General features: G+C 35.2%; 1 protein-coding gene across 1 annotated transcript in view; it reads left to right on the top strand.

The window, feature by feature from the left end:
* Positions 1 to 10,147, top strand: part of LOC144976259 (b(0,+)-type amino acid transporter 1-like) — a 36,898-nt gene extending 26,751 nt beyond the window's left edge. The window contains exons 9-13 of the mRNA XM_078920445.1: positions 730 to 833; positions 2,088 to 2,184; positions 3,989 to 4,138; positions 6,660 to 6,828; positions 9,506 to 10,147. Coding sequence (XP_078776571.1) covers positions 730 to 833; positions 2,088 to 2,184; positions 3,989 to 4,138; positions 6,660 to 6,828; positions 9,506 to 9,594 — 609 coding nt within the window. The 3' untranslated portion in view covers positions 9,595 to 10,147. The remainder of the gene's footprint in view (positions 1 to 729; positions 834 to 2,087; positions 2,185 to 3,988; positions 4,139 to 6,659; positions 6,829 to 9,505) is intronic.
* Positions 10,148 to 15,267: the final 5,120 nt, after the last annotated feature.

Raw genomic sequence — 15,267 nt, 5'->3', positions numbered from 1 at the left:
AAATAAATAAATAAATAAATAGATAAACATAAAATAGAAAATAAACTAAACTAAATGAATTCTCCTTATTTAGCCTCAAGAGGAAATTTGCTTTTAGGGGTTAATTCAAGGGAAGAATGGAATGACTCAGGACTCATCCCCTCATCCCCAATTATGCAGCGATGCAATGTGAGCTTGACCAAGGTGAGACAGTGCAGCGGGAATTCGAACTCGGGACTTTTTGGGAAAGAAACAAAAAACATACCGCTGTGCCACGTTTCTTATAAAAATTGTGGTTGTCCTTTCGGCGCTGGTTGCAATAATATATATATATATATATATATATATATATATATATATATATATATATATATATATATATATATATATATATGAGTGTTGGTGGGTACGATGGTGCTCGATAATGTTGGTTAGGGCTAATATATAATATGAATGGATTCATTCAGTTATATGGCCGAAACACATGTTTATGTGGTTTCCATCCACGTCGTAATAGTCGTAAGTCGGCATATTATGTCTGTAGAATGATTATTCCATATATATATATATATATATATATATATATATATATATATTATAATATATATATATATATAGAGAGAGAGAGAGAGAGAGAGAGAGAGAGAGAGAGAGAGACAAATATCATATGTGTGTGTTTGTGTGTATGTGTGTGTTGCTATTTTCCCGAAACCATGATCAATCATCTATTCGTGTTAAATTCCAAACCAGCTGTGGAGTGATCGTGTTCTTCACACAGCCCCTGTCGTCATGCCTTTGTCAGTGATGATTTCAGTATTTGGATCGCTGAACGGATCGGCTTTTTCGGGTGGAAGGTAACATTAGATACCACACTGATCTACTACTCTGAAAATCACATATTATTAGATAGATAGGTATAGCTAAATTATGTTGATAGATAGACAGATTGATATTTAAGTATATTAATAGATATAGATAGATATGGATAGATACCGTCATATTCATATATATATATATATATATATATATATATATATATATATATATATATATATATATATATTATATTATATTATATATATATATATATTTTTTTTATTATTTTTTAAATTTTACCACAATGTTTGAGACAGTCTACATTAATGTTTCAGGCTTAATTTGCCATCGTCAGGATATATATATATATATATATATATATATATATATATATATATATATATATATATATATTGCATGGCGGTTTTTGTGCAAATATTCAAATATATATATATATATATATATATATATATATATATATATATATATATATATATATATATATATATTCTATATAATCGCTCCGCTTAATCGCACACCTCCTCCGTCCCTTCCCTCCTTATTGTGTCATCCATGCACACATCACACACCCCACATCCCGAACTAGACTGACACTCAATTAGCCTAGACCATTTAGTCTTGTAACGATAGCGTCTTCACTCTCCTACCTTTTTCCATTCTTATTCAGCCTTGCAGAGCTTTTAGATCATCGTATTTATGTTGCCTTCAGAAATCTAACTCTTGAGACAAATAAAAGTATTTAAAAAGTCAATTTTAGTTTAGTCAAGCTTAATATGGAACAGGGCGTCTTTCATTATTAAAGGAGGACAACAAATATATTAAACATACATTTGTGTCGCTGAAAAGTTATTCCCCTTGAGTTTTTGGATAAAATAAACCTCGGATTAGATCATCTTTTTTGTGTGGTCCCCGGGAGTCTATCTTAAGCGGACTGCTGTGTATTTCTTACGTTCAAGCCTGGAAAATGCAAGGCAAGACGATTCTATCCATTTCTTTATGGTGCACATACTTAACTTACAAAATCTCGAAAATTTGCACAAAAAAAAAATTGCTGCAGATTCGATAATGTTGCTTGGATACATATCAGAGAGAGAGGGAGAGAGAGAGAGATAGAGAGAGAGAGAGAGAGAGAGAGAGAGAGAGAGGGGGGGGGAGAGAGAGAGAGAGAGAGAGAGAGAGAGAGAGAGAGAGAGAGAGAGAGAGAGAGAGAGAGAGAGAGGGTGGGAGGGGAGTATCTTTTCATTATAAAATTCCCACCATGTTTCAAACAGAATGACATTCGTCGCTGGGAGAGATGGAAACTTACCGGAAGTCCTTTCTTACGTCAATGTCAAGCGGAATACCCCTCTCACCTCTGTGATATTTACGGTAAACCAAACACTACAAATTGTGATCGATACTGTCAATATCTCGTGCGCCATGTCGGAGTGATCTAGAGTTTGGAAAATTATTTTAACTCTCTCCTTACCAGCATTTTTTAGAATTACCCCCGAAAATTCACACCCACCCAAATAGACTTTTCCAATCAAACAAAAAAGGAACAAGTGAGCTCCACAACACAGTGTTCAGTATTTATAGCTGTAATCAAAGCATGTGTTTAAATTTTGTGATGTACAAGAGAAATCAGAATGAGAAAATTATTGTCGGTTACATCGTAACGAATGTGACGATTTTCCTATGGGTGGTAAGGAGAGGGTTTAAGCAAAATTTCAAAATGTTCAGAAAATTTCCTAAAGTTTTGTTGTATTTTGTAAAATATTTGTATGCCTTTTTTCTTTTGTTGTTGTTGTTGTTGTTGTTGTTGTTGTTGTTGTGGTTGTTATTATTGTTGTTATTTTAATTGCCATCATTAAACACTATTATTATAAGATAAATTGTGTCATTTTTTTAAAACCCGCGACCTTACTGGTACGACAACTCCGCCTGGCCGGTGAGTGCGTGACTCTACCGTATGAGCTATCCACGATCCAACTCCTTACCAAGTAAGGTCGCGGGTTCATACCCCCATCACCGCCGCGGAAATTGTTTATTCTCTATTGTCTTCTGGCACTTTCCTACTCGCTTCATCTCTTGTTGTAAACGCTACTCACCTATTTACGGCTATTTCTTTATAAAGGCATGACGATTCGGGGTTGATATTCCCCCAAATAAATTTAATCTTGCGCTGGATCCATTTCAGCCTCAAGGTCCTCTCAAAGTCAGTTTAGGGTGGGGGGGGGGAGGATAAGAAATAATTAGACTTGATTGCTTTACTTTTACTTTTTAAAAGTGTATACAAATCTTCAAAGATCCGCCAAAAAAAAATATTTAAAATCCGCCATCCGCCAGGCCAATTTTTCCCCCGCCACGGGATGATAAAAATCCATCAATTAGGCGGAAAATCCGCCAACCTGGCAACACTGATACAGGCCATCTGAATCTCGGGCTCCCCGTCTCCTCACATTACATCACTTTAGAAAGAAATATATCCAAAACAAAATTCTCCGAACGTGCATTTTACGTTGCGCCCCATCAATCCGGAATTCTCTCTCAGTCTTTACAAGAAAGTCTCCTACTATTGAATGCTTCAAGTCTAGACTTGACTGAAGACAAAATATTTTAGATTAACTTTCCCTGCCTTAATATTTCAATATTTAATATTTAATTTTCTTAAAGTTCTCATATCACCTACTTCTTGTAAAGCGCCATTGAACACGTTAGGTGGATATTGATGGCACTAGATAAAATTTACTTATATTTATATAGTTATATCAATCAGTATGTTCTCTCTCTCTCTCTCTCTCTCTCTCTCTCTCTCTCTCTCTCTCTCTCTCTCTTTATATATACATATATATATATAAATATATATATAAAAAGATAGAGAGATAGAGATAGATAGATAAGAGAGAGAGAGAGAGAGAGAGAGAGAGAGAGAGAGAACATACTGATTGATATAACTATATAAATACCATCCAATATTATTATATATATATTATATATATAAATATATATATATATATATATAATATATATATATATATATATATATATATATATATATATATATATATATATTGAGTGGAATGATAAATACAGTTTCAAAAAATGCAACTATGTGGTATTGTGCCACTAGACCCATAGCCGCACTAGTTCCAAACTGGTTTTTTTCCATTTTCCATGTTCTCCTCCTCAGATGGTATTCGGTATTATCTTCATATGGCTTGGAAACGTCTCGAGTCTGATAGACTTTGTCAGCTTCGTCTCCTGGGTGTTTTACGGAATGACTTTCGGAAGCATCATCATATTCCGATTCAAATACAAGGATGCTCCAAGACCCTACAAGGTATGTGCGTCGGCTATGTGGTCCAGTGATGCCAGTGTATGGCATTCGCTTTTGGATCGGAAGGTCATGGATTCGAGCCTCGCTCTTCGCATGGTTGGAAATGATTCTTCACTCACGTATCCCATTCTTTCATCCCTACTCAGGTGTAAATTGAGTGCCTGGCCTTTAACAGCCTTATCTCTGTAGGCAAAAAAATTATATGCAATATTGCCTAATATGTCATTGTCATGTCCCAAGTGTTAAGTGTTGTTGTTGGCTAGGGACCCCTTGAAAAGCTCTTTGAGCACGTTTAGTGGATGTTTCGCTATATGAAAGTCCAAACCCATGTATTTTATGTTGGACGTTTTAAATCCCCTCCTTACCCACTGTAGGAAAATTGCGCATTCGTTAAGATACAAACAGCATTTTTCTTGTTCAGATTTTTTAAATAACAAAATTTTAAGAAAGGTCTTTGTTAGATTTACAAGAACTTAATGCTGTTTTCAAAAGCTTGTTTTGTTCATCAAAATTAGATAAAGCGTGTAGTTCAAAATCTCAATTCTAAGTCACACAAAATGTTTCAATCATCCCTCCTTTTCTTTCCTTCTCAAACTAACACACTCTCATTCAACTTCAAGCCATTCGACCACACGCCATTTTGAACAGAAAATACTAAATACTAAGAGACGGGAGAGCGCTTTTACTACTGCGAATAGCGATTCCGCCACGAAAGCACTTTTCGCAGGGCTACTGCGAAAAAGCACTTCGTTTAGTTTTTGCCACTTGTAAAAATGTTATTAGTTATTTTAGAGAGAAAGAGTGTTTGTTTGTGTGTATGTGTTTGTGTGTGTGTGTGTGTGTTATTTTAGAGAGAAAGAGTGTTTGTTTGTGTGTATGTGTTTGTGTGTGTGAGTGTGTGTTATTTTAGAGAGAAAGAATGTTTGTGTTTGTGTTATTTTAGAGAGAAAGAGTGTTTGTTTGTGTGTATGTGTTTGTGTGTGTGAGTGTGTGTGTTATTTAAGAGAGAAAGAGTGTTTGTTTGTGTGTATGTGTTTGTGTGTGTGAGTGTGTGTGTGTGTTATTTTAGAGAGAAAGGGTGTTTTTTTATGTGTTTGTGTTATTTTAGAGAGAAAGAATGTTTGTTTGTATGTGTGTGTGTGTGTGTTATTTTAAAGAGAAAGAATATTTGTTTGTGTGTGTTTGCGTGAGTGTGTGTGTTAAGGGAGATAGTTTGTGTGTGTGTGTGTGTGTGTGTGTGTGTGTGTGTTAAGGAGAGAATTTGTGTGCGTGTGTGTTTAGGGGAGAAAATTTGAGTGTTTATGTTCGTGTTTTGGGGAGAGAATCTGTGTGTAAGTGTATGTGTGTGACTGTATACAAGTAACGCAGTAAGAGAGAGAGAGAGAGAGAGAGAGAGAGAGAGAGAGAGAGAGAGAGAAAGAGAGAGAAAGAGAGAGGGAGACAGATGAGAGAAGGAGAGATAGATAAGTTGAAAAGGGAAAAATAAAGATGATAGATGCAGAGAGAAAAGGAGTGCGAACGTAACAAAAGAAACAAAAATAAAAAATATAAAGAGAGAGAGAGAGAGAGAGAGAGAGAGAGAGAGAGAGAGAGAGAGAGAATGTGTGTGTGTGTGTATGTGAGGGGGTGTGTGATCTATATATGTGTGTGTGGGAGAGAGTGAGAGAAAGAAAGAGAGAGAGAGAGAGAGAGAGAGAGAGAGAGAGAGAGTAGAGAAAGAGAAAAGATAGAAATAAAGAAAGAGGGAGAGAGAGAATGAGAAAGAAAGTTTGTTTATTGTTTTGTTTTTAAGGGTTTTACGGTGCTTGCAACATATTAAGGTCATATCAGCGCCATTAAAAAGGAAGAAAATGGGATTGTAAAAAGTTCTAGAATTACAATTAAAGTACCCAAGAAAAGGGACGACAAAAGGGGAATTTGTTCAAACAGGAAACAGATGTAGATTCCAAGAGCACATTGTCAAAGAACTTAGTTTGAGATCACCTAAAAGTCTCATCCATACACAAGCTCAGGTCCCCACCAAAAGGAATACACTCAAATGTTTACAAATCATATATAATAAGTAAAGAAAACATAATACAGTGCATAACAGAGAGATGATTTACAAAGAAAAAAAAATATCATCTCCCAAAACTAACTATTCATTTGACTGTTTCCCCCTCAGCAAGGGTATCTGGCCAGGACCAGGACAAAACCAAGAAATCTCATTCCAAGACGATAACAGAAAGCATGTTGGAAAACAGATATAGGAGGATAGAAGACACTGTATGTACCTCCCTGACCACTATGGAAGGTCAGGAACCCCACCCAGAGAAAGAAAGAGAGAGAGGGAGAGAGAAAGAAAGAAAGAAAGAAAGAGAGAGAGAGCGAGAGAGAGAGAGAGAGAGAGAGAGAGAGAGAGAGAGAGAGAGAGAGAGAGAGAGAGGGGGGGGGGGAGACCTGTTTTAAATATTAGATACAGATTGTTACTTCCATTCTAATCACTCATAAGAAATAAAGTTACACAACTCTTTCTCCCATTCAGGTACCGATAATCATTCCAATCATCATGGTTCTGATTTCAATTTACTTGGTTATCGCCCCTATAGTCGATGCACCTGCCATTGAATACTTGTACGGACTGATATTTGCCTTGAGCGCATCGGTTCTTTATGTGCCTTTCGTTCACTTTAAAATCAAAGTCCCATTTGCTGGTAAGTGAATAAAATTATAGAAAAATAAAGAAATTGAGCTTTAAAAATTGAACTTTTATATAGCGCAATATCCACTAAACGTGCTCAAAGCGCTGTACAAGGAGTCCCTGGCCAACAGCAACATTTAACATTTAGGACGGGACATGACGCGTGTTAGGCGATATTGCCATTTTTTTTTTCGATCAGAGACAACGCTGTTAACGGCCAGGTACTAATTTTACCCTTGAGTACGGTGAGAGAATGTGAGTAAAGAGCCTTTTACAAGGACTCAACTATGCGCCGAGCGAGGCTCGAACCCAGGACGTTCCGGTCCGAAAGCGGGTGTCATACCACAAGATCACATAGCCGCAGCAAAGACAAATAAATAATGTGGAAATGAAAGCAGATATAGGCGAGAGAAAACACACAACAAAAGTTACCTCTCTTTACACCATAGCAATTTGATCTTTAGGCATGACACTCGCTTTCCGATCGGAGGGTCCAGGGTTCGAGCCTCGCTCGGCTCATAGTTGAGCCCTTGGAAAAGGCGCTTTACACTTTACTCACATTCTTTCACTGTACCCAGGTGTAAAATGAGTACCTGGCCGTTAACAGTGTTGTCTCAGTCGAAAACAAAGATATTGTAACATCGCCTAATTAATGCGTCATGTCTTATTCTACATTTAAAAAAAAAAAAATTAAATTGAGATTTTATAGAGCGCAATATCTACTAAATGTGCTCAAAGCGCTTTACAAGGGGGTCCATTTTCAACTGCAACATTTAGAATGTGTAACGGGACATGACGCCTGTTAGGCGATATTACAAGTCTTCGGACAAAGACAAAGCTGAGTACCGTGAGAGAATGTGAGTAGAGAGCCTTTTCCAAGGACTCAACTATGGGCCGATCCGAAAGCGAGTGTCGTACCACAAGACCGCATAGCCGCACATGTTTCGTGTTGCTGTTGGTCAGCGGCCCTTTGAAAAGCACTCTGAGCACATTTCGTGACATTGCGCTATATAAAAGCTCAAGTTAAAAGACCAATCCAGAAATAAATACTGAAGAACGCATCAGGCATTTCGATGCATTTAGATGCATATGGAAATGCAACCCACTCAGCAACAACATTTTCTTTACTTTGATTAATTTTGCGAACTTTCCATGTTTTAACTGATAACGCGATAATATATTGATGTATGACCTTAATCGATATAGAAGAGCTGAAAAATGTGATTTCAGTTTAAAGTATTGTAATGATAGAGAATATGTGACCCTCCGCCTCGAAATGATATTAAGTTGGATTCTTCAATTTTGGCTTTTTGGTACCCAATCATAGCTTATTTTATGCTTTAAAATTTGATACCAAATTGATAAAATTCTGATCATTCATTGCCGAGATATGACCGTTTGAAGTAGGGAATGTGTAAAAACCAAGTTTTGAGAAAATCGACTTTGAAGTGATCACCGTTTTCATACACAGTCAAATCAATGGGGAAAGATAATTGCTTAGATGCGAGCATTGGAAATTTGACGAGAATAGTAAAACTTGCAGAGACGCTAATTTTCAATTTGACTCACAGAAATTTCAGACACCACTTGGAGGAATTTCAATGCCAAAAGAGGAATTTCCGCACACACCAAAAAGGGAATTGGGATGGTATTTGGTATTGTGTTTAAACATTGTATAGATCTTAATAGATAACTGATTAGAACTATATTATGATATATAAACACATTGCCAAATACAACACCAAAGTTTCCTTATTTCAAATGAAGTAAATGCACAAACACACATATATGTAACAAATGCATGCTGACGTCATGACACATTGCCCGGGCATTTTAATGGCCAACAGGCGCATGTGATGAGCGTTGACCAATCAGAATCGTTCATTTGTAAGGTTGTCAGGGAAAAACTTAGACTTGTTTAAAGTTTTTAAAGTTCATTATTGGCTGAACCATGAAATTGTGGAAACAGTCATGCTTTCTCTGAGATAGATAAAGACACGCCCTTTGCTGTGGTATCTTACATGGTATTGGTGGAGGAAAATGCTTAATATTACTAAGTCTTGGGAATGGTGTCTCTCTGAGAGAAAGTCAACTCTCCTTTTGAATGTGTCACTGATAGTTGCATTTTTAAATTTTAGATTTATATAACTTATCCTCAATATTTATGTTGAATTATTATGTTTTCATGGAGAAAAGTGATTGTAGTTTCTGAAACAACCAAAAACTGAAATTTGATCATTTTGACCATTTCCACTTTAAAACTGGTGTTCTTCGTTTTCCAAATCCCGACTTAATACCGCTTCTTCAAGGCGTAGCGTCATATATTAGACATTATTGTAACGATAAAGAATATTAGACAGTATTGTAATGATAGAGAATATTAGACAGTATTGTAATAATAGAGAATATTAGACATTATTGTAATGATAGAGAATATTAGACGGTATTGTAATGATTGAGAATATTAGACAGTATTGTAATGATTGAGAATATTAGACATTATTGTAATGATTGGGAATATTAGACATTATTGTAATGATAGAGAATATTAAACATTATTGTAATGATTGAGAATATTAGACATTATTATAATGATTGAGAATATTAGACAGAGTTGAAATGATTGAGAATATTAAACTTTATTTCAATATAATTTTGAATAACATCATATTTCATATTCTTTTCAACAGATACAGTGACAACCTATCTCCAACTTTTCCTTGAGATTGCACCACCGACAAACACACACGAGATTTCATCACCGACAAAAACAGACTAAAGGATAAAAATCAGAATTATTTTCAAATTTTTGAAACTTCACCACCAGCAAAAGCAAGGAGATAAAATCCGACTTATCTCCAAATAGTATTCAATAGTCTGATGTCACGTCCGCCCAGTAACCAGCAGCTTGGTTATAAACAAAGAAAATCGCTACTTTCTATTCGTCATGCTGTCTAGAACTTTTTCATATTATGTCATGTGATCAGAATGTATAAAAGTAAAAACATGATCAGATTTATAACGTTTTTCTCCTCTGGATACACTTCTATGCTCGTTCATAAGGGCGTCCGCCATTCTGCCGATAGTTTAGAACCAGTTACTAAGTTACTATGCGTCATTACGAGGAAGTGATGTCACGACTGTTGAAGCCTATTATCCGTGAGATATCACACACTAACGAAAACCAACGACTGAGAGACGAAGAGTATAGACCAGTTTTTTTAAAAAAAGAGATTTAACCTTGTGAAGAAACAAAATCAAGTTTGGAATGAGAATGTGTTAGAGCAGCTACGTGCTTGTTTTGAAATCACTTCATAATAATAATAATAATAATAATAATAATAATAATAATAATAATAATAATAATAATAATAATAATAATAATATAATAATAATAATAATAATAATAATAATAATAATGATGATAATAATAATAATAATAACATAATAATAATAATAATAATAATAATAATAATAATAATAATCATAATAATAATAATCATAAATAATAATAATAATAATAATAATAATAATAATAATAATAATAATAATAATAATAATAATAATAATAATAATAATAATAATAATACCATATTTCAACAGCGCCTAAGCATCCACTTAGAAATGCTCTGCAGCGCTTTACAATTAACTCAAATGCACAATTACCCACTCACACACACACACACACACACACAAACACCCACACATGCGTGTCTGCATATATACTATATACATACACACACACACACACACACACACACAATATATATATATATATATATATATATATATATATATATATATATATATATATGTATATACACACACAGATACAACTTGCATAAATCGTCCTTCAGAAACATACAAAAACGACATTCTACTACACTAAGCGAACACCTTTGGAACCTCAAAGAAAAAAAACATACAACACAGTTTCACATGGAAAATCATCTCCAGAGCACAGTCGTTCTCCCCCTCTTCTAAGATTTGCAGGCTCTGCTTAGAAGAAAAATTATTCATCATCACAGAAACGAACTAATATCCTTTTGCAGACATAGAAACAAACACCTTTTATGTAATACGAACTTCCATAAACACGAATCTAGAAAAATACGAAAAACACAACAATCTACTTTCACTTCCACTTCCATATAATATATATATATATATATATATATATATATATATATATATATATATATATATATATATATATATATAATTTTGATATTTACCACAATGTTGGATTCAGTCTACATCGATGTTTCAGGCCTTTTCAGCCATCGTCAGGACTGTGTGTTACATGAGTTTGGTATATTGTCTGTTATTGCTTGTTGAAGTGGTTTCGTAGGTTTGAAGTTGATTAGTAAGTACTTCCGTCGATGTGGACAAGTATTGTACATCTCATTTTTCGTGTTGAGTGTGGCTTCATGAGGGTGTTTGATTATAGTATATTTCTCTTCCAGGCATAAGATTACATTGTTTTAATGTTGGTGTGTATCCTGTTGCTTTAGATATAATTTTTCATGAAATGTTGTGGTCTAGTTTGTTGTCTTTTAATTTCTAAATATGTTCGTTGAGTTTTGTGGTTGTTTTTTTTTTTGTTAGTGTTTCTAAATGTTGAGGCGTGGAGGTTGTATCTTGGTTTTAAATTATTTTCCGTTAGTCCTACATATTTTTCTTGCTTGTTTGTTTTAGTTTCGGTGACTGTGGCTTGGTAAATTAAACTTGATTCTAAACATTGTTTGTTTCGCGGGCAATGTTCCTAATTTCGGCAGTTACATTTTCTGGTGGGTGGGTTTTGCTCTTGTCGGTGGTTAATAAATATTTTTTTGTTGTGGCTTGAAATTATTTGTTCTTTGTTGCGCAGACACGAGTAGCTTATTTTTATGGTATTCCTGTTGGTAATTTTATGTAGCTTGTGGTTTTTTGGAAAGTGTGTATCAATTAACTTCAGGAACTGCTGTCCAATGTTTGTGCTGACGTTTTTGTCGAAATTCGCTCCATTGCTACATGTCGAGCACTTTCGTACCATATTTGTATCCAACACGATTCAATATATATATATATATATATATATATATATATATATATATATATATATATATATCCCTCTCTCTCTCTCTTAATCTCTTCAACACACACACACAGATACATATTTCTCCCCGCCCCCTCTCTTTCTTTCTCTCTCTCTCTCTCTCTCTCTCTCTCTCTCTCTCTCTCTCTCTCTCTATATATATATATATATATATATATATATATATATATATATCCCTCTCTAGCTCTCTATCTTCCTCTCTTAATCTCTTCAACACACACAAATACATACACTCTTTCTCCCCTCCCCCCCCCCTCTCTCTCTCTCTCTCTCTCTCTCTCTCTCTCTCTCACCCTCTCTTTGTATTTTAGCTTTATATTATATCATATCGCTTTCCCACATGATTGAATGACTGATTGATTTGGTTGATTAAAAGAGTCTAGGTTTTGGTTATTGTTAATGACATTAATACGTAAAAGAAAAACCGTGTAAGTAAAATTAAAACGAAAGGAAGTTACACCATGAAACTTGGAACAAACTTATAAGTAAAAAGGTAGAAGAAGATGGATTGGCAATGAAAGATGAAGAAGGGGAGGGGGTGGGGGGGGGGTGAGGAAAACATAGAAGACTAAGAGATAAATCCGTCCTTAAAAAATATAGCCTTATGGAGAATATTGTGCCATTTGAGTCAATAAAACAATTACACGGCGCACAACTACTGAAAGATTTGAAAATTAGAAATGTATTTTTTACAAATAGATAAACAGATAACTTGATTTCCTTTTATAATGTAAAGTCAGTTTAAAAGTTCGTTGAGTCAAACAGATATAAAAAATGTACCGACGGCACTAACACTCTCAAAAACAATCAATTTCGACACTATAAAAAGTTGTCAGTTTGGCGTTTTTATTCAAATCGTTGCATTCGAAATAATGTATTCCCTTAATTACTTTAAGGATTTCAGATCTACACTAAGTTTTCAACAGTTTTCATCTATTTATGACAACAAGTATTATTATTGCCCCTTTGATGCTTTCAATGTGATGGTTTTGGGTGGATAATACCCAGGTTTAACTTCTTTGGTAATAAATTTTTAAAAATAATAATAATCTATAAAATCGAAATTTTAAACCAGAAGACAGAAGCTGCATTGAAGGTAAAATGAGGTTTTAGAGAGACCTTATTAAATGTTATGAACAGTCAGGGGACTCCGTAGCTCCGTGGATAAGCTGTCAGACTCTAACCTTGAAAGTACTGGGTTCGATCCCATTGTGGGCATTTTAAAAAAAGTTTACTTTATTGAGAAAGAAATCATTTTTTGTTATAGTTACTGGACATATATTTAAAACCTTAAATTAATCTATTATTATTATTATTATTATTATTATTATTATTATTATCATCATTATTATTATATTATTATTATTATTATTAATTGTTATTGTATTATTATTATTATTATTATTATTATTATTATTATTATTATTATTATTATTATTATCATTATTATTATTATTGTTGTTATTATCATTATTATTATTATTATTTATCTATTAGTAGTAAAAGGCCCGCAATTTCGCGGGGAAAGAACTATTTTCATTCGATATTGCCTGAATCATTTTATTGATTAGCTTGATTACGATTAGATGCATATTTTAATCCATGTGCGTGTCGTCGTTGCCATGCATGATTCAGCATGATTTTAGTTTATCAGTCAGTAGATATCAATATCCATAAGTCGCAAGTCTTTACCACGCTTTACTTGGAAGGCCTTCCGAAAGCTCCTACAAAGGAAAACAACTTAAATAATATTCCCTCAACTAACCCCAAGAAAAAGTAAAACCTAGTGCCTGTATCTAACCCTAATAGGAAAATAAACACCCTAGCACCTTTACTAAGACTTATGACTAACCCTAATAGGAAAAAACCTCGGACTGCTTTGCACTTCCTTCAATACTTCACAAATTAAAATGGCGGCCGAGAATCAAAACAGTGGTCAAATTAGGAAATTTTAAACTTTCACAAATCTATCAAGGTTTGTTCTAGAGTTTCTTAAATGCTTCTATATGATGACAACTTGAATAAATAAATGCCTGACAAAAGATCAACGGTGAAAAAATACTGGGGATGTAGGAGCTTTCGGAATGTCTCCCCTTTACTTAACTTATGTGAGGTCAAATGAAAATCTGAAGCAGACGCGAAAAATATCATGTCCCTGAATCTGTCTACTTTTGGTTTGTTCGGGCTAGAAGCTAGATAGAACCAATTGACAGTTTGCCGACAACGTTTAGCTAAATCGGACTTCACCCAGAGTCGAATTTGCGTATGAAGCGAGTGCTCTACCAACTGAGCTATGGTGACCCCGAAATCAATCTTTGGGACCTGCCTAGAATTTCAAACTGCGGTCTACATACCAAATTGAACTAAAGATTTGGGTTAGTCTTTTTACAGCAAATGAAAGATACCCATCGGTTTTGAAAGGAACACTCGTAAACTACCAGCTAATAGGTTGATGTTTGAGTTCTAGGCTAAGTATGTATTGATAAACCTCTGGATACATTTAAAAAGAAATAACAACAAGGGGGGGGGGGGGTGAGCAGTAAGAGGAAGAAGGAAACGACTACGAGGAGGAAGATAAAGATGAGGTGGATAGGCGGTGGGAAAGGAGGGGAGTAGGAGGAGTAGGAAGATGGAGAGGAGGAGGAGGAGGAGGAGGAGGAGGAGGAGGAGGAGGAGGAGGAGGAGGAGGATGAGGGGGAGGAGGAGAAGAAGGAAGATGAATAGACGGATGAGGAAGAGAAGGAGGAGGGGGAGCAAGAGAAAGAAGAGTAGTAGGAGACAGAAGATGAAGAGGAGGAAGAGGAAAAGGAGGAAGAAGAGGAAGAGTATTATGAAGAGGAGAAGGAGGAGGAGGGGAAGAGGAGGAACAATGATCCTTCTTTTAAACTGGAGTTTATTTCGATTTTCTATAGCGTGAAATGGACAATAGCAATTTCTTGCTATCATTTGGATAGGACGGTGGTCTATCGCTAGGTACCTACTTTACGCCAGATCTTCACTGGTGTCCACTTGCCCGAATCCCCCACTGCTGTTCCCTTCAAATAAGTTTAGAGGGTTTCGGTAGGTTTCGGAAACACGAAGGTGCCCTTTTGGGTTCACTCCGCACTGTCGTCCAAATCCCATATTCCCGGCTGCACATTATACTGATATCCTCTCCTAGTCCCAGGTTAATTACCCAGTGGTGCCCCCTCCTATAGTCTCGGGTTCATTATCCTCTGGTACCCAGCTCTCATAGTCCGGCCTCAATTTGATTCAATAGTATGATGTCACGTCTCCAAGCAACGACGGCCATCGTGGTTCTAAACCAAGAAAATCGGTACTTTTTGTTCTTCACGCTGACTAGAACATTTCATA

This window comes from Berghia stephanieae, chromosome 7 (assembly GCF_034508935.2).
Source record: "Berghia stephanieae isolate SIO BIC M18660-M18661 chromosome 7, UCSD_Bste_1.3, whole genome shotgun sequence".
NCBI lineage: Eukaryota > Metazoa > Mollusca > Gastropoda > Nudibranchia > Aeolidiidae > Berghia > Berghia stephanieae.
Note: the sequence above shows the minus strand (reverse complement) of the source record. Positions and strands in the feature narration are given on the sequence as shown.